Raw genomic sequence first — 27,473 nt, 5'->3', positions numbered from 1 at the left:
GTCTACTAAAAAAGTGTACGTGCATGCAGGGTCATGCTATCTTTGCCAGCTATGAATAATGAATCCTCTCTTTGCCGAGAAAGCAACCCCAAGGGACAGCCTCATAGTGAAAATACTCTTCATAAGAAGCAGAAAGAAATAAACTCAGACTGTCATTTTTAGATCAGTTTCTAACTAGTGCCGGTGCTTAAAAAGAACAGTACAGCTCTCTGCTGGCTTGCAAACAAAGGAAAGTCCTAGTCATACTCAATTTCTGGGAAGAGAGATGCTATGTTCCCCTCTCATCTCCTTCCTAGAGTGATGCAGGTAGATGGACACTTCCACACAACCTTAAAGAGAGATGTGAGTGATGGCATTTTTCCCTTAAAACCTCCCTATTGCCCAGCACTTCTGCATACAGCTCTTAAAACTCCTACACCAACTTAGTAACCTGGGCATTTCATATTTGGAACAAAGTGTCAGCAGGTCACATCTCTGGAGGCCTCTGAGTAATTTGCATTTTTACGATTATATTATCACTCGCTCCCATCCTGAAGTATAGTTCTGCATCTGAAGCAAAAAGCAAAATGCTTCAAAAAGCTCTCTGCTCTCAGTGCTCTTCCCACTGCCCTCCTCCCACCTCTGCCACATCTCCATGGGCTGCCCCATCCCCTCCAGCCCTTCCAGCTCCTGCAGCCAGTTCCCAGCCCCACAGTGCCAGCTTGCCGAGCGGGATCTTCCAGGCAAACACTGTCTCCTTCTTGTAAAGGGGAGAATCTGAATACATAACGTGCGTATCCATCGAACAATTTTTGGCTAAGGCTGAACTGCTGTTGCCAACTCCCAGCTGTGACTTTTGGCTGGTTTTAACTCCCCATACTCATCTCTACTATTCAAAATGAATGCAATACAAGATGGATTAGTGTAAAGTCTTCAGAGTTGTGCTGTCTTGTTGTATAGACAATGAAGCTAATTGTGTCAAGTGTCCTCAACTTTCTGGGGAGTTTCTGTTTCCCCTCTTACTGAGGCTAATGGTGTCAAAACTGTGAGAGCATTCTGCAGTGTTCCTTTGCAGGTTCTCTATGGCTTTAGTTTCCCGTTATTTTTTGGATTAATAATTTGGGGAGGAAGGACGTGCTGTTTGTTATTTTTCTGACTTTGGTAAGGCCTTGTCTGGAGCTGGGGGACGGGGAATGTTTGTACATTATTGTCTCACCTGAAATTGCCTGTCCTCCCAGATTGGAGAGAGGCACATTCAGCCCAGGGAAACTTCTTGCATGGGACAATAACATTTCGTGTTGTCTGTACCAGGAGCATCCACCTTCAAATTCTCCCTCTGGTTGAAAGCTGCTTAAGGAGACAACACATAAAGAGATAAGCAAGCTGACCTAAGTATCCCTTTTCTCCTATTTAGTAGATCTTGAATATCTTTCACTGATTCTTTTTTTGGCTGGTTGGTTACTTTTTCTTTCTGTATACAAAAGATCTATAGTGGCTGGAGTGTTTGTGGAAAGCTCTCTCGCTTTGTTGCAAGTTGCTTTTGCTTGCCAGTATTTTCATTTCATCCCAATCCACAACATGTTTCAGACATTTTCATGAATCCCTGTAGTTAAACATTAGAGTTACACCTTTTAGAATCATAGAATCACAGAAGGCTTGGGTTGGAGGGGACATTGAAGATCATCGATTTCCACCTCCATGCCATGGGCTGGTTGCCACTCTCCATATCAGGCTGCCAACAGATCGACCCAACCTGGCCTGGAGCACCTCCAGGGATGGGGACCCTACAGCCTCACTGGGCAGCAGTGCCAGGGCCTCACTGCCATTTCAAATATTTTCATACACTTGTGTTAAGGAAATGAATGAAGATCTCTTAGAAAAAAAAAAAAAGATTAGAACAACTGGGTTTGGAGTCTTAATGCACTTGAAGCAATATATTCTAAAGGTCAGTAGTACCAACAGAAAGACTCCTAGGAACTTATAGAGCTATAACTCAGGCCCGTGACATAGTTCATCCAATAAGACTGTTCTAAGAAGCTGTTTTGCGATCTTTAAATCTGTAATCAAAATTAAGAGAAAGGTTTTAGAATGTTCTTTTCAAATAACCTATATAGGTCTCAAAGAATCCAGAGGCAAATTTCCTCAAGGGATGTAGTTAAGCCAAATGAAGAGCATTTGGAACTCCTTGGATGTGCTGTGGAATATTTTTAATGGTTTTATTTACATTTTTAAAGGAAATGCTCCTCGTAGTGATGTGAGTGGATTGTTTACAGACTTCTTTATTACTATATCATCAAATAATTCACTATATCCTCGCTTAAACAAGCAGACACAAAATAATCAAACTTGACAAGTCAGAGAAAAGAAACGCTGGCAGGTATGGAAAACACTGAGCAGTGGGTGGGGATACAATATATCCCGAATAAAATGGCACAAATACAGAGTATACCATGTGATTTAATAGCAAATTCTTCATGTTAGACTTTAGGCTGACAGTATACATTGCCTTACAATAAACACTTGAAAGGGGCCCACGCTGCAGCACTTTAAAATTAGATAAAACTTAAGAAGAATGTGATTGAAAAAGCACGAATGACTGAATTCTTCCTCTGTCATTCGCTTCTGTTTTCCAACCTTCTGAAGCACACAACTCGTTTCTCACGATGAGCTGACAGACCAAATGCTGGCAGGCTTTATTTCAGTAGCAAACGATGATTCTCTAAAATAGCAGGCAACGGTGCATCGACCCAGGACACAAACCTTCGGGACAGAGCAACTCTGTAACAGGTTTGCATCAGTGCAACCTCCAGGAATCTAAAAACAAACTACTCGTGTACGCATGTTTTAACATTTTGATACTCCTCTCCTATAAAACACCATGTCGGATGCGACTGCAATGACTTGAAGTTAGCATCGCCTGCCTTGACAACATGGCAAGCAGGCAGGTTTGGTTTACAGCCCCAGTGTCTGCAGGCTCACCTCCCACCACCCATCCTGGCGGTACGCGCTGTTCTCACCCTCTGTGGGTGCGGGTGTGCGCAGGTGTGCTACGGGGTGTGTAAATCAGAGCAGCTGCAGGGAAAGCAGCTGCAGGGACACATGCGCTCGGCTGCTGTGTGCGTGTGTGTGGGGGGGGGGGTGGTGAGCGTGGTTTGTGTGTCGCTGGAGGGCTTCCCTCTTGGAAATTCTGGGATTAATGACACACTAAGCCCTCTCCAAGAGACTGGATTGAAAAGAAAGAAAAAGGGGGGGAAAAAAAAAAAAAAGAAATTGCAACAGGCAGGCAGGCAGGCTGATGTGTTTTCCTGCAAAGTTTAGGACTTCAAAAGTTAACTTCTAAGCAACTGCAGATACATGGATAAAAGCTGCCTTGGACACTATGCAGCAGCCCTTACCTTCCCACCAGCATCTCCAACTTGTTGCCTGCCTCTGCTGGATTCCCCTGTTGGCCATTAGCAGTGAGTCAGCTCCATTAGGTAAGGATTTTTTACTTTTTAATTATTTGATAGTCATCTGGGAGACAGAGTTCATGTGTATTTTAAACCGAGATGATCCTGTTTACATTTACTATTGAATGTGGGTTAGAGTGATAGAGGGCTATTATTAGGCTCGCCAAAATAGAATGGAAGTAAGGTTAAAAGAAACAGCTTCTAAGGTAATGAAGGAGGTCACAGTGACAGCCAGGCATGCTTATGGCACACAATGTTTATTGTCCCTTAGAGGAGGGTTGTGTGGTGTCTTATTTTTAATAGAGACATTGCAAGCCTCTGAAGATTGTTACTTCTTACAAGAAAATTCCAAGAGATTTAAAGAATAATCATAATGTTTGCCCATAAATGAATCGTAAAAGAAGAAAAAGCTTTAAAATCAGAATCTATTCCTCTAATGAAAGAAGTGCACACATTGTATATCAGAGCAATGTTCCAGATTAGTTAATTACACATATAATAATACGCAGCTATATAGTCTCTGGCAGTAAAAAGTTCATAAGTAGTTTTTCTGCTACTCTGTGCATTAATTGCAAGGCTCGTTTCACTGTACAAGGCATAGGGTTCGGAGAGGACATAGATTTTACATACACAGCTTGTTTATTCAGCTTTATTAATCCACTGCGGGAACGCATTGAAAATTATGTCAGATGTTATTCAGCCAGTAAAAACAGAGTTTAAACAGAGTTAATGCAATCAATCAGACAAACAAACAAAAACAATAACAAGAAAAGCCATAGGACCAAAGCACAGTGCTGTCATGACTGTGGGTATAGCCTGGGCAGATGCTGTGGAGATATTCCGCCTTCATGGAATTGTGTTGCAATATTTTTCCGGATTTTAATTCCAGGAGAGTTTCAGTTGGTTTTAAAGGTGTTTGTCAGCCAGCACTCATTAGCTGTGTGAAGGTAAAACAATTTAAAGCGCTCTTCATTTGAATATCAAAGGGTCACCCAGCAAGGTTTGCAGGACTAAACACAAGGCAAATGACCTTCTCGCCTTTATCTTCAAACAATGTCTCTAATTTCTGAATCCTTTTGAAGGGTTGCCAGTGATATGGAGTGTAGCAGCTTCTTATCTGATAGAACAAGCTTTTCATCAAGGGGAAATGACCTTTTAACTCCTGTAACAAAGTAACCCGTTTCCCACTGTATTTTTGTTACTGAAGGTATTATGCTTCAACATATTTATGAAGCTGGAAATGCAGAACAAGAGTCAGGAAACAGTTCACTGTCTCTTAGGTGATACAGAAGAAGTCTTAAGACTTTTTTTTTCTTTCTTACTGTGAACTCGAAGTAAACTGCTCAAAAAAGTTTGCATTCTGACAGATTGTGTTGTGACATTATAAGGATATTAACGGAGCCATATGCTGTTTACTTTTGTACTCTGAGTATAACAAATCTACTAATCCCATAAGAATTTAACTATGAATAAGGAACGTCTGACCAAACAGCTTTTTGCAGATGCCTCATTAGGAGGGAGACGAAGATGAAAAAGACTTTTAAAGACCAAGAAAGAACTTTATCATCTTCTGCAGTCTTATTTTAGGGAATGAAGCTCCCAGTGATTGCAGATATTCACATTATTTGGGGTTTTGCATCATTTCTTGTGACTAAAGAACAAGAAAGGGTTACCAATAACATCCATATCTGCTCTGGGTAGAAGATTAAGTGAAGCATTAGGCACGAAAGCAACTGAGTGAATCATAGATGTGGGAGGGTTGACACAACACAGCTTGTCAGACTTTTCTAAGACGAAATTCAGTAAATAAGTCGATCAAAGGAAAAAAAAAAGACAATGGCATTTTTAAGAAGGTATTTTAGACAAAAGTATCTGTCTCAAAATAGATAGCTGCTTGCAATGTCACCATCGAGATGGAATTGCTCCCTGTCCCTTCTGGAGCCTTTTCATAGTGTGCAATTGGAAAAGTGCTGAATTTGGGTACTTTTCATGCGAAGGAACCGACCTGCCATCAAAGCTCATAAAATCCACCAGAGTTACACTGCCAGGTATTACATAGATGGTGAAGTCAGATGCAATTAATTTTTTGCAACTTCACTTCTGGGGATTTTCCCCAACTCTGAAACACATAAGAAAAACTGGAGCATATCCTGAAGTGAAGGAAAAGGAGAAGAGTTAGGGTGGTGAAGGTGGGGAGGCTGGGTGCCGACAGCCAACATTTGCATTCTCAAATTAGCTGAATGATCTGATTGGATTTAAGAAAATAAATGAGAATAGTCTAGCATGAAAAATTATCAGTGTGCCTTATAATGTTATAAATGCTGCTCTTGCTTTCCCTAGAAGAGCAAAATGAAAACCAGACTGTGTAATCTGCTTTGTGCACTACCCACAAGCAACTCATGATCTCATCTTTGAGCTTCTGCTGTAAAATCTGAGCATTATGAACTTTCCATGCTTTCAGCAAAAGTCTGCTTGAGCTGGGAATTAAGCAAAAAAACAGGCTGAGGGGGGAAACTGTTTCCCCATGAGTATTTCAGATGGAGGGTTTCAATCTATTCAGGAGCTTTCCCACCTGCCTCATACACCTACTGCAGAAGGCAAACCCTTGGTTGGATCCAAAGTGCCCCCCAAGGCCGTGAGTGAGCTTGGTCAGGGACCTTCCGGTGACTTGAGAAATTATACTGGGATTATTCTGGCTCTAAGTCATCACTCTGTGCAAATGACATTTACAGCACTGTGCAACCAAAAAAATACCCTGCTGAATGCTTTCCTGAAGAAGGAAAACCAAGACTCTCTGGCCATGGCTAATAGGCAGTAACAGCCGTCAAAGGGAAAGGAACAACCTTCGCAACATTTCTATTCTGAAATTCTTTTTAATAATCAAAAAGTATTTTCAGGGTAATACTTTATTACTCTCTTATTTAGGCTTTTGTCAACATTAGGTAACCCCACTGGCCTCATGGCCTGGAATTAATCCAGTTCGTGGTGTTTGACTCAGGAGTGAAATCTGGTCTTATCTGATTACGTGCAGTCAAAGCAGAGCTAGTAGCAGGGTTGTACAGTGATTTCTGTTCACTGATAGCTTTTACATTCCTCTCCTTTTTCACCTGAAAGATGACAAAGCTATCCTCACTGCCAGGATAGTGCTTTTGTGAAGAAGGCAAAATGGGGCGGCTGTTGCCATCTGGGGTTGAAGGAACCTCTTTTACCTCATGTTTGTGTCCCTCCTGCATAGCATCATTATGTCCCCGCTGGACATTAGGGCTTTGAGGTTTGATAGAGAAATGATTTTTAGCTCTTACATTTGCTCCCCAACGTGGTGATGAAAATTAATGTTTATTTGCAAAGTTATACAGGCTTAAAAAGTATGTTTGGTATGAGAGGGCTGCTTCTCAAGGATTTGCCTATTCCCACTGACCTGAGAAATGTACACAGTCTTTAAACTTCTAAACAGCTCTGCTGGATAATTACTCTGCCCTGCACTAAAATCAAGGATCATTTTATTAGACACTGTTTACAACAGCATAGGACATTCATGGACAAAATGTTTACTTTAATGGTCCAGTTCCTCAAAGTTATTTTGTCTCCAAACGCCAACTACTAAGAGGTATTGTATACATCTAACTTCCTTTGCAATCGATAGGAGCTGCAAGTAGTCAAGACAAATCAGTGTTTGTTCCTAAATTGACAAGACAAATTGCTGCAGAGAGGAAGCATCATCATTCTGTTTTACAGATGGGATAGAGACGTGAAGTGGCTCAAGGTCATGCAGAAAATCCTTTGGCAGAACTGAGATCTGTACCGAGGCCTCAGGAGTCGCAACCCAGCCCTGTTAACTGCAGCACAGCTCATAACTGAAACAAAGCCCAGTACGGGAAATAGGAGTGCAATAGAAATGCTGAACCCTTCTTCATCTTCCTTGTAAACTCCAATGGCTGCACACACAAACAGGAGGAGACATAAAGCATTGCTGGCTGTATTTAAAGCTTTTAGCATGTTTCAGATGACCAAAACTTGAAATGTATCCCCTTTGATTTCAATCTTGAAAGGATTCAATCCCTTCCAAGATGCTATATAGAACAGTTGAAGAAAAGACGGAAAAATCATTCTGCCACTAACTTCATTAGAGACAGAAATTCTTTTCTTTTTATTTCGTACTTCTTTCTAGATCACATCTGTAGCCAAAGGAAGCATTTCTGGCTGTATTAGCAAGCTTTGGAAATGGCTCTTTCATCCCTGGGCGTTCCTGGGTATCCATCTTGCTGCTTCACGGGTGGAGGTTCAGTGGTGGATGTTGCCAATGCCCATTCCAAAAACACAGTCTTTAATACAGGGTTGGCAACATTGCTTTTCCCAAGCTTTTTCAGTTTTCTTCAAAGCCATTTAGTTTACCTTCAGTTATGACTTTTATTAATTTCATGGTGGCAGCTACACTGCATGTTTTCCCCTGAATAGAGATTATTCATCGTAAAACTAAACAACAACAAAAAAATAAATGATTAGTTTGAGGAATATTTTTCATCTGACTTTGAAACACAATTATAACCATGTGTTAGCACGTGCAATTGTTTGTACAGCTATTCTGGAAGGAGTTTTGTCCGTTAAGCTCTTAGGAGATTTACTTAATGAATGTATGTACTTACTTGCTTCTTTCTGACATATATTATTTTGATTATTCCGACGTCTATTACTTTGATTGCTGTATTCACACTGCATGGCATCCACAGAGAGCCGCGAGGGAATATTCTACATATTGAAAGGCAAAAAATTGATTGCCTAATATAGTTGAGGGATTGTAGTAGTCTGCTCCGCTCCTTTTGCTGGTTTTATATTATTCATCGATTGAGAGCAAGTTTATCTTATTCCCCTATTTTGTTCACAAAGCAGCTTCCAGGAGCTGGATAGCAATTTATCTGCATACTGAAATAATGTAATGCATCTCCTGTGGTAGCTGGAGCATTTTAAAACTCAACTATCCCTTGGCAGCTTTGTGTGTTGACAGTTTCAGTAAACGGTCCCTCATGCAGTGTCTTGCTCATGCTTTGGCAGCTCACTGTCCCTTGCATCTTCCACGAGCTAGCTGGTGGATACCCCAGGTTCCCCCATTCCTTATGCAAATAAGAAATGGCATAATATTTCATGATCTGGACTGGCAGTCTTACTTTTCCTGTATTTTTTAAGTAACTATTTGAGTTGCATTTAGCTTGTGTTCACTGTTCTCGAAAGGCAAACGCCTATGGCTAAAACCTAGATGACCACAAAATGATGAGGGAGGATTCTCAAAGTTCCTGAATTAATAGTTCTAATAATTAACTTAATGTCAAATGTGGAGAATAGCTTGGGGTCTGAACTAGAGCATTCCTCTACAGAAAGGAGTCTTTCTTGTGGCAGCTCCTTCTTGTTTCTCATCTGAGTTTAAAATCATGTTTTGATGATGTTTGACTGTCATGCAAACTTTTCACAGAATTTTATCTCATGGGCAATGATATGAAGATAAAAAGGAGATAAAACTCTGTCATTAGTTTATACACTAGCTAAGCTAACATTTTGTTATTTGTAACTTCATAATTAAGATTTTCTTTAGACTTTGCATTGGACCGAACACATGCATAAATCAGCTACGTTATTATTTGATCTGATCCATCTACTGGAAAAGGCAGATTTGAAAACATCTTTCAGAGATTATTTTTAATAGTCTCCTTTGTCCCTTTCTGCCAATTATTTGCTCTATAATCAACTATGACTATGCTATAAAATTAGTTGGCTGCGACTCAACCTCCCTCAATAACACAGCATAGATGCTTTGATTCACTCATGCTACCTTATTGTCAGCTCTGTATTTTTCTCAATGGATTAGAGAAAAAAAATATATATAACAATTCCCAGAGCCATTTTCTCTTTTCTTTTAATAGATACTAAGATTAGAGCTGGAAACAAAGACATAAACAGGGTGAAATCTAATTCATTCCTCGTTTCTCTTTCGTGAGAAAGACAAAGCAAATAACGCTGAGGTTATTTCCTACCCTGATATACTGGTAACTCATTTTTGAGTGCTAAAATGCATTTTTTTTTAACATACATAAAGTAGCGTAAAATAAAGGTAAAAGAAATATATCCTTCTACCTTAGGAGGAATAACAGAAATTGTGTTGTTGTCCCGTGGAAGGTTTTGTAAATGCTGGTGAGACACAGCCACCTACATCCATAACACTCCTTGAAGAATGTGGGCTCCTTTGTCCTATGACATTTTTTGAAAGTCTCACTCTCAATTGTTTAATATACAAACCCTCCAATTTCACATAATTTTCAATCCTTTCCCTGGACTGGTTAAGTCATTTGATCCAGTAATGGAAATCTCTAATGATCACTGTGAATAGTTGCACTGGGAGAGCTGGAGTAGATTCTAGTGCGCCTGGTCTGGAGTCTATTTGTTCATCTTCCAGCTGTGGGATCTGTGCTGAGATATGGCCAGTCCTGCCTCGTGGGTCAGTATCTCCCTTTAAGCATTAAGACTCCCTCGTAGCAAGCACTCCTCACAGGGCTGAAGGTCTGGCACAGCCTTGTGATATGGCTAGAAAGAGATCGAAGATGATGGCCATGTGGAAGCATTCAGTCTTGGAGGCAGAGGGCTGAATGTTTAACGGGCAGGTTCCCTGTCCCTCACCTGTGCTTGTGTGAGGGCACTGAGCCCATACAAACGTTGTTCAGGATAGCTGAGTTTGAGCTGCAGGCTGTGAGCCTGGCACAAGCTATACATCTCCCAGAGGAATTTTACAACTATTTTCTCCTCTTGACATGATTGCTTCCTTGCAATACAAATAGCTTTGATATAAATCATAAATCTAACTACCCAGCATCTTTCCTTCCCTACTTCTTACTTTTTCATGTTTTCCCAATAACTGATATTCTAGTCAGGAAAATCACCCACAGTTATTCCTGCTGCTTCGTAATGCTTCTTACCCGTGAACATTTCTTGTTCTGTTTGCTATTACCTGCACTCCTTGCATGGGTGTATAGACGCCTTCTTTCATTAATTGACTCCTGACAATAGTCAGACTCTTTCAAAACAACTTCATCTTCTGTCTTAGGGCTGAGCCTGTAGGATGCCTCCCAAGAATGCCGAGTACCCTCATTAGGAGCTGCTGGGACACAAGGGGACCCAGTGCATTGTCCCCACTCATCCCTTGCAGCTCCAGGGACCTGGCACAGAAGGACTCACCCAGTCCAAGACCTGCTACGCAAGAAGATTCAGTGGGTTGGCTTTGCTGGTTGAAAAAAAATAAAATCCTGAATAGAACATGTATATACAAAGTCTAGCTGGAAAACAAGCAGCCTTCCCAAGTCTGGTCTTTGTGGCAGTGTATTTTTCTTTTAATTTTTTTAACACCCTAGAAGCAGACAACTTTATTCTGGCCTCTTTCAAGCAGTGAGAAATCTCTCCCTGGCAGTGATGCACAGGGTTTCTGAAGGACCCTCAGTGAGGCTCTCAGATTTAAAACCTCGCAGCTGGCCAGCACACAGGGATAAGCTGTGCCTTCCACAACCTTAACATATGCTAATACTTATGTTACTTGCAATGCGGCTAAACTGAACATAAAGCAAAAACGCAGCAGTGCTGAAAAAAAGGTAGCACAGATGGTTATGTGTATACACAAGCAGAGAGGACACCATTGTGGGCACCGCTGTTATCAACGCTTCGTGTGATTATTGCTAAAATTAGTGCTGTAGAAATGCTGCAAGGAAAATGATAAAGGCCACCGTAAATACCCCTCGCAAATCCAGCCATTAAACTGGATTTTTGCTGCTGAATATCATCCCCTGCTCACAGCTGGTACAGCCCAAATCTGCACTCTGATCATCTGCATAGCAGTTTATAAATGGTGGGACTTCCCAAAGATAACCTACCTCAGGTTGGGTAACTGCTGTTGATCCACGCAGGAAGTTTTTCTTCTATCTGATTGCTTTAACAATGGAAAGCAATTTAAAAATTTACTTTTCCACTGAGACAAAACGGAGAGAACCCCAAAGCGCTAACCAACAGCCTGATGTTTTTTAATCACTTCTGACAGAAAAGATGTTGCGTTTTAGTGTATAGGAGCTGAATCAATCTCTTCTGTCACAGACAAGTGCCCTCAGAACTAGGCTATTGATTATGCCAGGCGAGAATATCTGTAGGTCTCTTATTTGGACTGTTTCACTTTCCATTAGTAATTAAATACATTTTAGAACGAGGGCTTCGATGTCATTCTTCCATGTCTTTGTCTACTAAAGGTGTAAATAAATTCAATGGACCACTGGTCCATTCATACTCTGAGTTTAACTATAATTGCTATTTATACCAAAAAATGCAGTTTTGGTACAGGCAGATAGACCGATCATTCAGCTGATCAGTACGTGGTTTTGGTCAAAACCCACCACCCATGCACACAAGCCTCCCTTCAAAAGATGAAACCTATATCAACAAAAAGCACAGGTGTTCTTAAAACTTGCACCTTTCTATGAACATTTCCATGAACAGCTTTTTAAATAATCAACCCTTATACTTCTCCATCAGACATAGCCCAGGCGTACATTTTTTAAAAGAATGGAAAAAAAATAAATAAAAGGCGCATTAAATTTCAATACTATCATATTTCCATGAAAGCAGAATCATAGCAGAAAGAAGTGATTTATGGCCACTTGTGCTCATGAAGTAATTGTTCTAATGCACAGATTGTCAACCTTTTTTTAATGAAAAAAAGTCCTTTTCTGGAAAACAAAAGGCACAGAGTAACCTGTGTACCCCGTTGTTTTGTGCTTAACAGAGGGCATGGGGAAAATGGGTACTTTGCATTAAGATAAACACAGCTTAATTTGTTCTTCATAAAAATCACAATTTCATGGAAGGGAAGCGAACCCATAACATGGGAAGCTCGGCGTAAAGCTCCAGAGCTGGGGACAGCAGGTATCTGTTGGCACACAGCAGGCAGCTAAATGGAGAGGTTTTGAGTAAACTCTGTATATAAGGGGCTGTGAATTGTTATGCTTTTTGTTGCATGAACTGTTGCATTTAACCTCTTTGAGGCTTTAGGATTATTCCTGTACCTTAAAGTTACCTTAATTTCCAAAAGTGTTGTCAGGAGCTAAAGTGCACTGTTATCTGCTGCCATGTTTTTCCATTCTGGTAAAAAATATTGTTTTACATAGTTTGATTTTAACAGTGCATTCTGGCATCCATGTGGGGAAAAGGTACTATATAAAAGTAACATCAGCATGAGGGGGAGTTGTATTCCCTGAGCTTTTTCATTAGCTATAAAAAAATATAGATACAGGGAAAGGAGAAGAACAATGTCAGTTTTAGACAAGAGGAGGAGAAGACAAAGCACAGAAGGATGTGCATTTCTGTGCACCGCCAGGGAAAGGACTCCAGCAGCTCTGTTGGGCACAGCAAGTCTCTGCGCTCATGCCCTCCTGCAAGGCTCCAGCTTCTGCTGCAATGGGCTTCAAACCACTGCAGAAAGTGCAGAAGTAGATGAATCTGGGTAAAAGAAGTGTTTCTTAGCTTATTCTCAGTTTTCATTTAAGACAAGCTAGCCACTGGCCTCTGTGACTCACAGGGAAGCTTTGCCTTTGTGCAGCTCTGAGAAGAAATAAAACAGAGCAGAGAGCAAGAAAACAGTGCTGAGCCAAACTCTGCCTTGAATGCCCACCAAACTCCACTTGTGCTCTTATAGAATCAGAGAATCATGGAATGGGTTAGGTAGGAAGGGTCTTTAAAGATCATCGAGCTCCAACCCCCTGCCGTGGGCTGGGTGTCCCCTAGCAGCTCAGGCTGCCCAAGGCCCCATCCAACCAGGCCTTGAGCACCTCTAGGGATGAGGCACCCACAGCTTCACTGGGCAAATCTTCATTAATTTCTCCAAAACATAGCAAAATGTCCTTTCTACCTGAGCAGGTTGTCCCATTCATTATATACACTTGTAGAAATCCCCCTGTACCGGAAATGCGAAGTCAGGGCTATAGCCAGTGATTGAGCACCTGGTGGGAAGGCAGGGCCAACCGGGGAGCTCAGGTGCATGCAATGCACCTGAGTGACCAGAAGGGGTGGAGCCAGGATCCACCCCTTCCCAGACCTCATTTAAGGGTTGGCAATGGAGGCAAAGGTGTGTTGCTTGAGATCCCTGCCTACCTGAGGCCTTCTGAAGGTAAGCAGCTTCTTTCCTTTGTTTCTGTGCCTGCTGCTGTTATATTTGAGTGAATCCTTGCTCACTGAAGCCTTGGATTTTGCTGCTCTGCTGTCATTGTTGTGCTTTCCATTGTGTTACGCTCTCCAAATCATTTCTGCTTTGTTGAAGCCCATCAAAAAAAAAAAAAAAATCTGTAGGACCATATTAGCAAGTATCCTACCACAGGGTGATAAAACAGAAAAGAGTGTCTTGTTTGAGTTTGGAGTAAAATTTCACATCAGAGTGTTTTTTCACCATGCAATTATGTGAGAGGGAAATTGCATACAGCCTTTTTTTCTCCTTTTACCATGGGCATGCTATAATACCATTTTCATTAGGCGGAAATACCTGCTGTCTGTAGAAAAATAATTTGTCTTGGTTTTTGAGAACAAAATTATCCCCTATAGAAGATTAGCTGAAAAGCAGTGAGTAGACTTCTAAGCATTCCAGATTAAATACAATATTATTTTCCTCTTTCTGGTGACCCATAGTGATCTGTTTTGTGAGTGAGTTCAAAAGTGAACCCAATGAGTTATTTATTTCTGAAACTTGGATAAGGCATCTGGAAGATTTTATCAACATGATTTTGGCTATAATTAAGGGAAATGGGAAATAAAGGTCTAGACAGCTTATCAGTGTTGCATGGTCCATTTGAAACCCTAGGGAAGCTGCAAAGCAACACGTGAGCTCCCCGCCCCATTCTGGCTTCTTTTAGGTCTGCTAGTGAAGTAAGATAGTAAAGAAAATAAGAGCTGGGCTGTGACACCAGAGGAAAAAGTAGATATTAAGGGGAAACACATTTTTATTATCACAGATATCTGGTGTGCAGATCAAAACTTATTTCAAACCTTGAAACTTACTTCAAATCTATTTCATAAAGGTGTATCAGAAGGAAGTCTCTCTCCCTGTTGCAGAACCACTGTATACCATGACTGTGAGGCATAGCTTGTTGAGCATGTAATTCCATCACAAGAGAGTGCCCCTTGCTGTGCATGCACTGCTGCATGACACGAAAGGCTTGCTTTAAAAAAAAAAAAAAGCCTCCAGCTAGTATTATGCTGCTCCTGCAGTTGTACAGTCTCTCTCATACAAATATGAGTCATTCCTCCAACAGATTTATTCCTCTTGTGTTAATAATTGTAAGATAGTCTTCTGTCTGATGTCTTGGTGCTGTTGTGCCATCCATCACCATCCTAGGACTTTGCTTTCCTCCGTTCTGCTCTGCTAACATCTGCTGGATGTTAGCTTCCAGCTCCTGGGCAGCACAGCAGCTTGGACACTGTCTTCCCCAGTGCCCTTTTTCCAGGGGTAAGAGGTGGTAAAGTGTTTTGTGCTTCATCTCTAATTGTAGCAGCAAGGAACAACTTCTCATTTCTAGCAAACCCTTCGCAAATCTCAGTATGCTGATTAAATAACTGAATTTTGGTTTGACACAAAAAAAAGAAAGGGAAGAATGTGTTTAATTCCTTACATATGAACTTTACTGTTGCATGTTAACTTCAAAGCCATTGTTCCTGTTCAGCTCCTCTGATTTTTTTCACTGTGAATCACAGAATGGCGTGGGTTGGAAAGGACCTCAAAGACAACAAGTTCCAACCCCCTGCCACAGGCACCAACCTCCAGATCTGGTACTAGACCAGGTTGCCCAGAGCCCCATCCAACCCTGAAAACCTCCAGAGATGGGGCATCCGCAGCCTCCCTGGGAAGCCTGTTCCAGCACCTCACCAGTCTCTCTGTGAAGCATTTTGCCCTGACATCCAATCTAAGCCTTCCCTCCTTGAGCTTAAAACCATTCTTCCTTGTCCTATCTACCTGAGTAAAAAGTTGATTCTCCTCCTTTTTATAATCCCCTTTTAAATACTGGAAATACAGCAGTCATACAGACAGCAGGTTTCGGCTCATTTTTACACCCCAAAAGATGCGCTCAAACCCATTTTCAGCAAACAACACCTCTCAACAAAAATATTAGTGTCAGGCTTACATATCACAGATACCCACTGCATATTTCTTCATTGCTTCCCCGCAATCAAATCAATACAAAAATAACATTCACCACATGAATATTTTGACCACTAAAGTGAAGAAAGTCAAGAAACTTGCCCTTCCATTTTTGTAGCAAAAGATTTAACCCAGTTTGCTAAATTCTGGAGTCAAGTAACTAAAATAAGTGTTTGGTTTCTGAGGTTTTATTCTTGGTTAAAGAACAGATATTTTGATTTTGAAGGTCTCTTCAGTAGAATACCAATATTGCTCTCTTTCCACAACTGGTCACAGTTAAGTCAATAAAATATGCACAGAAGAAATGCAAGCAGCTTTTGGCTCAATATAAAGATTGATAATGTAACCACTCCCCCGAAAAAGCTTTATCGTCATAAGTCTCTCTTGTTTTTTATAGTTTGCACTGAGCAAAACAATCCATCATACTTGAACTTCATGCACATTCCTGAAGCCAGCAGTTAGTACAAGTCAATTTTTAATTATGATATTTTTATAAAACCTACAATTTATTTCCCTATTTGGTAAAACACTTTAAGCAGCAAGTCATCGATATAAATTATGTAAATCTCAAATGGCCCCAAAGTCATTAATCTGACTGGATTTCATAATGAAACATAATATAGCAATAACCCGCTGGCTCTCCATCTGACATCACAATGCAACCAAAACGGCTACAACGGTGATGAAGTTTTGTTCTAGGCTAGTGAGATGTTTAACCTTTTAAGTAAATTGCCTGCCTGTTGTGTACAGAATACCTGTTCTGCTCTTAGATTTAGGGTCAAAGGAAATTGGGTCTGACATTTTCTCTGAACTCTGAAAGACAGAATAAAAATCACAGAATCATAGACTGGCTTAGGTTGAAAGGCACCTTAAAGATTATCAGGCTCCAAGATTATCAAGTCAATGTGATGACTAAGGGAAGGAATCAAACCAGATGCAAATGCCTGCTGTTGGAAATCTTTTTTCCCCTTCCTAGGAGACAATGCCCACATACTCCATTATTTCTTCAGCACTAGAAATGCTTTTTCTTTCCATGTGCCCAGTAAGTAATACAGCCTGCACTTCAGTTCATATTTTTTAACTTCAGATGCTCATCTCCATATTGAAACATCACACCAGTAAATGCGTATCCCTATTTATACTCCTTATATTAACCCAGTTACACGGTGGCAGTAAAATTGCATAATAAGAAATAAGAGCTCTCACTGCACATTCACAAAGCCCTCCGAAGAACGGAGGAAGAACAGACCATAAGTCTCATAAATCCAGCTTAATTTATTCATAGTGAGAGTCTACGAATCAGACATTTTTATATTCCAGGATATTTATGGTAAGATGATAAATGCATTAAAAAAATCCCAACAAAAGTTCAATGATTGATGATAAAATAACAAAATAGATAATAGATTTCCATCTTTTTTATCAAAAAGTGAAATATTATAAACATTAATGTGGCTTATAGGCATTAAATCAAATCTGTGGTGGGTGAGGGCAAGGTGAGCATTTCAAAACTCCTGCTTCAGAACCTTCCAACTTCTCTGCTTCAGTAGTGGCAGTAATATGAAGGTATTTTCCCTTTGTCAAATATACCTAAGAAACCTGTTGAGTTGATTCTATACATCATGCCCATTTTCAGACTCCAGAAGTATTTCATCCAAAAGAGAGGGGGATAGTCTGTTAGAGGTGTCAACCTGCTGTGCCTGGAGGTGTCTTTATTTCTTTAGGGCCACATGGAAGAAGGATTTGGTGAATGCTACCGTGCAGATCTCCTTTAGCTACATTATAAAAACCCATGCTATATGAACCATGCCATTGCTTCTGCTTAGCCTGAGTTCTTTACTATTAGAAGCCGCCATGAAATCCATCTGAGAAGTAGGATTTTTGTTTTAGCCATCTTGATCTTTATGTTTCTGTAGGTAGAAATTTCCTGTTTTCCACTCAAAGCATGTTTGTATTCATTCTTACAGCAGATATTCTCACTGCATTCTCCCTCAGCCTGCAGAGCTCCCTTCCCTCTGTGCACATATCAGCAACACAAAATGCCTCCTCGCTCTCCCTTTTGCTACGCTAAGCAAATTAATTTTAATCTCTACTTACAAAGCAAGCTCTTCATTCCTCCTGATTATCCTAATAGCCATTCCCTCTGCTCGTACAAATCTGAACATGTACGCAGGGATTCAAATGAAGACTATGCAGTGGCATTAATTTAACTGTTGCTCTACTGTATTCTCTGCACTGAAAGTACCTTTTCACATTAGATTGGAAACAGTGCGATCAGACAGTATGCTCTGGTCTTTCTCCTTCTCTTATTGACCCAATTCTGTTGTTAATCCTCAGGATTGCTAATGTACTCCTCTGTGCTAGAAGTATACAAGCCTCATTTGTATGAGAACAGGACTTAAAAGGTTCTTTGGTGATAATTATAGATAACAGTGGATAAGACCTGAGCATACTCTGTTCAATTGTACTTATTTGTTTAAAAAAAAAAAAAAAGAAGCAAATGAATGTGCTACTATAAAGGAAATCCTGTAACTCAGCTAGAAAGTTTAAAAGCAAGAATCCAGTAAATATCAGTCTTTTGAGATAATGGCTTTCGCTGTTCTGCTATTCTTCACCAGTTCCCTATCTAAAGCCTCTGTGGCACACACTGATGAAAAAGAACTTGACCTGCAGAGCCCCACAGAAAATAGCAACGTACACTGTAGGTCCACTCTTCAGTCTCCTAGCAATTTTGGATGCTTTTTGGTTGATTGGATAGGTGAGAAATTAAGCAAATAGTCCAAACTGTGAGAAAGATTTAGGATAGTTCTTCTTATGGATACTATTTCTCCTGTTTAAAATTGCTCCATTGTGTGTCAAGGTTGATTTGATGGGACAGAGCAGCTAACACTACAACATTTGTGTTTGCTTGATTTTTGTGTGATTATGCTCTTGCTGCTTTTGGGAATTCCCAGAAAACCAAACAGTTTTGTCGTGCTCTTCTCGAAGAAGAACCAGGCATCCTGTCTGACCTTTTGAGAATCAGCCTAGTGAATAACGGGCAGCACTGCCAAAGCTGTCTGCCTTTCCTTCCTCTTCCTCCCAAAAGAATGTGCCATCTACACAGCTAGGTGGGAGCAAACCCATCACATGCTTAGTAGTCACAGAGGGCCTTTCTCAGAGAAGGAGATACGTGGGGTTTGAAGAAGGAATATAGCAATTCCATAGCCCAGATGGCCTCAGCCATGTGTCGTGAATGAAATACAGGAAAACTGGGCAGGGCAGACACATGTTGGAATCAAATGGCCATTTTGTAGAGGGAAGGAACAAGAACGTACACAGATACCTATTTTATCTAAGCCCTGCAAGAAAATATTTGGTTTGATGGCTGCAGAGAGTCACAGAGTTGCTCTTACTTACGATGCACTGACATTCATTTCCATCTTCAGCAAGCACTCACAATTAACAGAAAGAGGGTAATATTCATGCATTAGTTTCTGTATTTGACTTCAAGAGCCAGATGAAAAAAAAAGAGACAAATGTCAACCACAGGCTTCAACATGTTTTTGGAAACAGGAAGTTTTAACTGCATACAGAAAGATTTCAAGATCATAGAATCATCGGTGTTGGAAAGACCACTAAGATCATTTAGTCCAACCACTAACCCATGTCTGTGATCCCTCAGATCTCGACCTCGACCCTTTTCTTGATCACCTCTGGGGACAGTGACTCCACTACCTCCCTAGGCAGCCTGTACCAATACCTCACCACTCTTCCTCTGAAGAAATTTTTCCTAATATCTAACTTGAACCTTCCCTGGAGCAACTGAAAGCCATCACCTCTCATTCTATTGCTGTTACCCGGGAGAAGCAGCTGACCTCCGCCTCGCCACAACCTTCTTTCAGAGAGTTGTAAAGAGAAATCACTGTGATCGTGTCCATCTGATGCTAATGACCTCAGTTTCCCAAATCAGACCCCAGAATATGCAGCCAGGCACAGCACCAATTTTGCTCAGATTACTTCTTACGATCAGTAATAAAACAACCAAAAGCCCAGGTGGCACTCCTGCGAACGAACGTTTCAGAGCCCTGAGACCTGATCCTGCAGCTGCCAGCTTCACCCTGTGAAAACCATTAGCAGCTGGCTTCACATCTAGGAAAAGAAAATGAAATATGCTGCATTTTTAGAGCCATCAATCAGCAGAAGCAGTGCCAAGAAAGCTTCATAACAATGCAGATATTGCCAGTTGACATTGCAAAAAAATATTCATTTCAGGAGAGAAACACAGAAGCAAAAAACAACGGATGATCTCGGGGCACGCTCGAGTGCATGGGGCAGTGATCCCTTTCTTCTGGGGAGGGGACAGAGATGGGGGAACACCTCCACTTCCAGCAGCACTCACCCTGACACCCAGGGATGGATGGCAGCAGGAGGGGCCACTTCTCAGAGCTCTCTGGAGAACTCTGCAGCTGTAGTAGCAGCTGGACCCAGCCGCTGGGTCAGAGGAGTGACTCTGCCTCGCTCAGCTTTCTGCTACTCTTCCTGGGAAGAAAGCTGTGAGAGCAGAAGATCTTAAAATGAACAATAAAGGTGGGAAACTTGGACTTACGGAATGGATGCACAGGAGCAATACAAAAGCATGAATAAACAACAGTTTGTTTTATTTTTTTTAATGTTCTGCAAAATGGCTGAGAGCTATCAGAAGCATCTCTGCTCTTAAATGTTATATTTCCAAAGATTCATCTGGGCATACCCCTTCTTATTATCTTTACTGACTTCCTGACAGAGATATTGAAGTGTCTGGCTTGACTCAAGCTGTGAGCAATCCTTTCATAGGAACTGAATGAAAACAAACTGATAACAAGGGTGATTTCATTATGAAAAAAAAAAAAAAACAGCCAGGTGACTGGTTACATGAGACGTGATTGAAACCATGCACGCAGAATGCTAACATTATCATATTGTTTAGATCATGTTTTTCCATGGCACAAGAGAAAGTATCTTTGTCAGCTCAGTGGAGAAAGGTTGAGATGATCGAAGTAAAACAGCGGGAGGAGGCTGATATGATTGAGTCACATCGCCAACTGCCCATGTATAACACGGTAATGGAGGTGAAAGTAGAGGGCAAAGTAAAATTAAGTGGAAAGGACACGGGAGACAAAAGGTTACACATATAGGACAATGAGAGGAAGTGCAATGAGCTGATTTGTATAGCAGGCTGAGTGCACAAATTTCATGCCCTGTATTTAGGTATTTCCTGTTCATATTGATGCAAATGCTTTACTGACTTGTGCTGGAATGGACGGTCCCTTTAGTGAACACACATGGAGACAGGCATGTTCAATTAATTTTATGGTCTTGGGCAGAGAGGTCAAATGGCAGCTCCTGAGTCAGATCTCCAGCAGCCAGAATGGACAACAGGAGAAGAAAATAATTTGGGGAAAGAAAAGCAAGGTCAGCCAGACCAGACCCACTCCGGTTATTATTCATACTTCTTCAGCAGAAAATAAAGTCTTAATTTTGCGACAAGCCACCAGGTAAGAATTTCATTACTGTAGGAAATCTTTGTTACTACAAAGCCAGCATAGTCTCAATTGTTCCCTCTGGGTAGGAGGATGCTAGATTCAAGTCATGAAACAACTGGTCACGCAAGCCATGGGGCAACCAGGATGTCAGCACTGTAGTGCTCTCCAAGGAAGAACTGATCCATAAAAAGCCATTAGAAACGTCTGCAGTTCAGAGCAGAGACTGCTGTGGGTCATGTTGTGTCAGGTTGGCATTGGGTCCCCAGTAATCTCAAGTAAACAATACTGGGAAACAAAGAGCTTACAAAGAAGAATTTTGGCAATCATCTTCATGGCACTGGTTCAGCTTTTCTTGGTGCTATTTCAGCTTTTCAAAATAATATTCACTTATAGTTTGCATAATTACGTGCGCTCACAAAGAGCTATGCAATCCACGATTACTATCTCCAAGTGTTTCCAGAATAGAGCAGGACCACCTGGTACAATCATGTAGTCATCAGACACTGCAGAAAGAGGTGATAGATATTATTGAAAATTTATGTAGTCACTAAGAGCACGGTATTCTCAGTGGATAAAGACCTACAAAAACAAAGAGTAACAGGGTGCTGGTTACCATCTCAGGCAGGAGGGATCTAACTTCTTCCAAGGCGAGGAAGTACTAAGTGCCTTGGAGAAGCTGACGAGACACCATCCAGCACTTGAACCTGAGCAAATATTTCACCACAGAATCATTTAAGGTTGAAAAAGATCACCAAGAACACCAAGTGCAACAGTCAGCTCATCCCCACCATGCTCACTAACCACGTCCATCAGTGCCACATCAACCCTTTTCTAGAACAGCGCCAGAAACAGTGACTTCATCACCTCCATGGGCAGCCTGTTCCAATGCATTACCATACTCTCTGAGAAGAAATTTATTCTTCTCCCAACCATCATCACACAAAGTTGTGATGGGAAACATTCACTAGCCAGGAAAGCCCGGAGCCAAAGTTGTCCATGCCACCTTAATTTGTTCCATGTGCTTGTGAATTATAATCCAGTCTCTGGGGCATGATCGTGCACTGATTTGCTCAAGGACCTGTGCTTCCTTCAGTGCCCAGGATAGATGACACTCAATTACGGAGTCAGTAGCTCGTGTCTTTCTTATTTGTGAGCATGTGGCTGTAATGCACGTATGCCACAAAATAGCAAAACCCATCTTGGAAGTGCCATTCATTTCCTGATAGGCTTTTTCCTTCTTCACTATAGCAACCGCGTGTTTAATGTGCAGTCATTAATTTACTTTCAGAGCCTTTGTGGGGTGAAGGGCAAATAGTATTCATGTTATCACTGCAAAGGAAAGTAGTGTAGGTCCATTAAAAGGGGAGGAAAGCAGGTAAAATGACATAGAGAATATCAATTCATTCAGTCTTTGTTGCTTCAGCCTTCTCAGAGTAATTTAATTATAATCAGATACTTAACACAGTTAATTTTAAGAGAGCTATAGGAACACAAGGCAGAAACAGCAGCTAAAATGGGTATATCCAGGTTGGCAGTAACTGATGAATCCACTCTCAGTAACAGCCAAATAATTACTTGAATCATTAAAAACTGTCTTCAGAAATTTATGGAGGACCTCTGAAATCCAGAGGACAAAGGCAGAAGCCTGGTAGGAAGCTGCTCTCCCCTTCCATGGAAAATATAAAGACTTTTTTTAAAACTTTTGAACAGGAATGAAACCCTTTGAAATGTTTAGTAACAATGCTTAGAGAAGGAAAGGGAGAGAGTTCCTCTTGTGCCCAACTCCACTGCCACTCCCTTAATAACCATTAACTCAGGAGTTAACTGCATTTATTTGGGAAGTTTTGATGGGCTGACTCAGAGCAGAGACCAAACCTCTCGTTTTGCAGTAGTCTCTCCTGGGCTTTGATTATTCCAACATGAAGAGTTTCCTCCCTTTTCACAAAATCGCACAACCACAACTTTAGTGGAAATACACGTTTCTGTGAAAACCTCAGCTGCGTCGTGTCAGCAGTTTCCAACAGAAAAACGGTTCGTCGCAACGCTTGCAGCCAGCTCTGACATCAGGATCACAGCAGCAGCTAAGCATTAAGTGCTTCACGTTTCTGCATATCAGGGTCATCAGTCAGGCACCCAGAAAACAAGGAGCACAGAAGTAATGATCACCTCTGACATGGCTGGAGTGTCTTATCCAGCGTGACACCAGCCCCTGTGGCAGCCATATCAATCAAATCCTCAGGGCAGCTTTCTCAGTCTTTTTTCCGCTGAAACATCAATATTAGCTAACGTTTTTAAACACCGTCATCTGTTTCAGTCGATCTTATTCTTCATAAATTCAGTCTTTTTCTATTGGCAAAACTGGGGGTTATTTGATACCATCAAGCGTCAAGAGAACAAGTGCACCATGGAACATCATCCTTCCTCTTGCCATTTACATTTGTTTATCTGAGAAATATGTGCGGTGGCAGAATACTCGTTTCCACTCCAGAAAGAGAGTGAGTAATAGTTCTGATGCACCAGCCCCATACAAAACATCTCAGCTTTTTTAAAAAATTCAGTGTTCAGAATCTTGGCATGATCACAGATGGATTTTCTTAGGTAGTTTGATTTTGTTGCCCACCTTTCTACTCATTTTCTTTTCTCGTTCATAACATTTGGATTATTTAGATAAAATCTTAATGGATAAAGCTACTGCTTTCCCAGCCTGTCCATGCAATTGCCTTGATGCATTTATATGAAATAATCTCACACAGAGCTTATACTCTTCACTTTTATCAGCCAAAAAGCGTACTGGAATTAACATATGGTATCGCACTCTATTCGCTTTATACCGATTCCAAACACTCAGGGGCAAGTTGTTAGCAGACAGAAGGTAAAACAAGCGTGCACCATCCATGCCAAGCCCTAAGCAGATAAGGGTATGAACAAGCTCCCCCTTGTTGGGGAGCAGCAGGGACTGCTCCGAGCACTCATCCGAGCGACGCAGATAGAACTTCAGGGCAGCCCCCGAGGGCCCAAGAAAAGAATTTGCGAGGTTCACAGGGAATTTCTGAGAGCTGCTCAGAAAGATAAGTTCTGCACCAAATCGATACACCATGTGCAAAGCACAGACTAACAATGGTACTGTCTCTAAAGTCCACATATGTTACCCCACGGGTGGAAAATGGGATTCTGCATAATCCATGGTGCATGGTTTTGAGCATGGATGGATTATGCAACCTTCTCCAGTTCTATCCTGTCTTCTTTTCTTGGACCTTTCATTGTGTTGCACAAGCGTCTCATAGTTTCTTGCTGCTGGCTCCAGCTAGATGTCAGGATAACAAATACAAGCAGTCTGTTTCCCCATGTATTTTGCTCTTTCTCCTTCTACCAAGCTTTTGTCTCCTAGACAGGGATTCTCTTTTCCCTAAATTCTCACTAGCAGAATTGGAGGGGCTAACTCAGCTCTAGGGTTTACTTTACTTAGGATGGAAGAAATTATTAATGGTTTTATTTTCTTTAATCTAATGTTGTCTGCTAACAACTCAAACTCCTTCTCCTACCTGATCTCGAAGAAAAAAGAAGCAACTTATTTTAGCAATTATACATAGATATAACTCTCTTATAAAAGGCTGAAAAGCAGACTCTCCCATACACCACATGCACCCATGATCACAGATCAGTTCTTTACATTTTGTTCTCCTGTGAAAGGAGACTTAGTTTAATGACTACCTGCACAGCCTTTTGCAGAGACGGACTGCCATTTCTCATGAAATCACAGCCAAAATAGCCTTCTGCTCTTAACCTCAAGAAATCTTTGAAATGATTTTGGCAATGCAGAATTACTGCAAAGTACTATTCCAAACGATTCAATCCCTACAAAAACCTGTTTCACTCTTGGAATAAGCTCATGAAGTCTGTGGAGGATCCTCAGAAAAAGAAAGTTTGCCTTGAAAAGGAAAAGGTTATTTTTCCCACCTTAGAAGAGGACTTTAAATGATGGGACACATTCCAATAATAGGACAGAGAAGCAAATTTGAAAGCTGCTATCCCATGATCAGAGTGATAATGCTTTAGGTCCCTGATTAAAGAGAAAATTTTAGCTTTGATGTACTCTCTGTAGTCAAGGAGTCATAATGAATAAGTAACAAATATTAAGAAATGAGTTCAAGAGAAATACAAACATTAGCTGGTACAGGAGGCTGCTTCAAGCCAGAGCCATAATATCATCCATATTAGGGCTTCCTAGTGATGAAGATTCTGATGGCAGACCAGACTTACTAGCAACATGATTGAATTTGTGACATGGCTACGAAGAACTATGGCCTAAAAGGATGCAAATCACAGGAAGAGCAGTTGTGTCACAGGACTGAAGCCTGCATTTTTCTTTTGAAGGGACATGTTAAAATGTTCGTAAGTCACATGCCAATCCAGAGCATTTGGGATACATATCCAGAGTCATTCTTTTACGTGGTTGATCACTACAGCATAGGAAATAAATCAGAATTACATATCCTCGCTTGAGGGGGAGGACAGAGGAATCCATCTATCACAGAAGAACTATCGAGGGAGAGGGTGGTCTCATTGCTTCGTGTTCCCATGCAGCCACTGCAGCAATAATTCAGATATAAGGAGCGTTATCATGAAAAGCAGGCTGTTCCTCATTTCAGCATTGCTCACACCAAAAACGTCTCCGTGCTCTTTACGCTGGGTAGCCAGAACTGGAATAAGCATCAGGCCAAGGCTCCATTTTCCCATATGTTTTTGTTGTGGGGCGTGCATGCATTGTTTTCCTGACGTCAGGACAGTAGGAGCTGTGCGATATCCAGCAGGGAGCATGGCAGGGGTCTTGCAGGACAGCAGACAGAGGAAGGAATAGGAAAGAATTAAAAGTAAAAGCTCAGCATAGAGAGCAGTTCGTGTGAAGAAATGCCATCAAGATAGGCAGAGAGCACATGCACATGGAGCAAACCCAGCTGATGTGGGCTTCCTCAGGAGAGAGCTTCCAGTGAACAGAGCTGGCTCAAATAGCATTGCTGACACCATCACTACATCATCAGGATCTCCTGTAGCTTCATTTTGAATGTGACAAACTATTTAGACTACCGAAAAAGAGGTGCACTTTTTAAAGTTGAAATATGCCCTTTCAACATTTTTGAAATTTAAATGACTCAATTATTCCTATTTCTGAGATACTTGATTTCAGGTTGAACAGGCGTTTAGTTTGCCTTTCAACTATTATCACTCTTCCTTTTTTATTTTAGAGACTGTTGCTCTGTAAAAAAAATGAAAGGTTTAATTTTAGGTAGAAGAAAGTAACTTTTTCTCACTAGACTGGTGAACTGCTACTTATCTGCTTCACACATTTTCCTAGTGCCTGTATCATCTGCTCAATAAAGTATTATAGAGGTGTATTCTGTCTTTCCTGCATGCCATCTTTCCCTTTTTGCATTGCTCTGGATGCTGTCTGTACTCATAATATTGCAACAGAAAAAAATGTACAACATTAGCAGCTGTTAATCCTTTTACACCCCAAGTCTTCACATGTTTGACCAGCTCTGCTTTGCATTGTGCCTGTCTGCATCTGGAATAGCCTCAGCATTCCAGATATGGCTAAATGACTCAAAGTATAGCTGGGCTCCACACTGCTTCCGGAAGGTTATTTTAGAATTAAGATAATTCAGTGATTTAAGAGTGTTTGCTGGATCCCTAGGGACAAACTTTTATCCCAGTTTGCAGGGATTTAGCCATTTGGTTGTTATTAATATCGAGCCATGCTGCTGAATCTACGTATTCTGTAAGGAAATAACCTAGATCTTAATAGTTTCTTCTACACTAAACACTTATTTCAGCAAATTATAGAATAAATGAAACAAAATTCATTCTTAGTCTAGAATTTTACTGTAGCATGACAGGGAAGGCAGGAGAGGCTAGAAATAGCCAGCAAGGATCATCACAGTAGGTTTGGACGCTGGCTTTCTTTCACACCACATTTGAAAGTAACATGGGGTAAGAGAGAGAGCTGTAGTTGCTGCCAAAAGGCTTAGCTGGGGTAGGTGGCTAAACAAAGGGAAAGGGAGCTGAAATCATTAAGGGAAAAACAGCATCATCTCAGTCCTGAGATCCAGTGTGATCTACCTTGGCAGGCATAAGAGCTGGTTCTTCTGGTGTTTGTCAAAAGGAAATACACACCTGTTCACAACGTGCTTTGAGTGAGAGACAATAAGCCTTGTAGTGCATACTTCGGTTGATGAAAGGCTGGTTTTTGGACTGCTGAGATTGAAATGTGCCAAACACGATCAGCTGCAGAATCACTCTGGCCAATGCAAAAGAAAAATAATTAAAACAACAACAACAACA

The 27,473-nt window shown here is 41.1% G+C and overlaps 1 protein-coding gene and 1 long non-coding RNA gene across 22 annotated transcripts in view; one reads left to right on the top strand and one right to left on the bottom strand.

The window, feature by feature from the left end:
• LOC110399405 (von Willebrand factor D and EGF domain-containing protein-like) overlaps window positions 2,242-27,473 on the top strand; it is a 168,267-nt gene continuing 143,035 nt past the window's right edge. The window contains exon 1 of one of the 2 annotated variants that reach the window (XM_021398038.1): window positions 2,242-3,455. Coding sequence is in view for 1 of the 2 variants with exons in the window: in XM_021398037.1 (XP_021253712.1) it covers window positions 3,359-3,455 (97 nt within the window). In the remaining variant the exon portion in view is untranslated. The remainder of the gene's footprint in view (window positions 3,456-27,473) is intronic. The other variant, XM_021398037.1, reaches the window with a different exon arrangement.
• The window catches only part of LOC110399406, a 140,755-nt gene continuing 117,248 nt past the window's right edge, over window positions 3,967-27,473 (bottom strand). For 14 of the 20 annotated variants that reach the window (XR_002439169.1, XR_002439171.1, XR_002439178.1 and 11 more), the window contains one exon: window positions 14,417-27,429. This is a non-coding gene — a long non-coding RNA (uncharacterized LOC110399406). Of the gene's footprint in view, window positions 27,430-27,473 lie in introns of all 20 variants that reach the window. The other 6 variants (XR_002439175.1, XR_002439177.1, XR_002439170.1 and 3 more) reach the window with 4 other exon arrangements.

Source organism: Numida meleagris, chromosome 5, assembly GCF_002078875.1.
Source record: "Numida meleagris isolate 19003 breed g44 Domestic line chromosome 5, NumMel1.0, whole genome shotgun sequence".
Taxonomy (NCBI): Eukaryota; Metazoa; Chordata; class Aves; order Galliformes; family Numididae; genus Numida; species Numida meleagris.
Note: the sequence above shows the minus strand (reverse complement) of the source record. Positions and strands in the feature narration are given on the sequence as shown.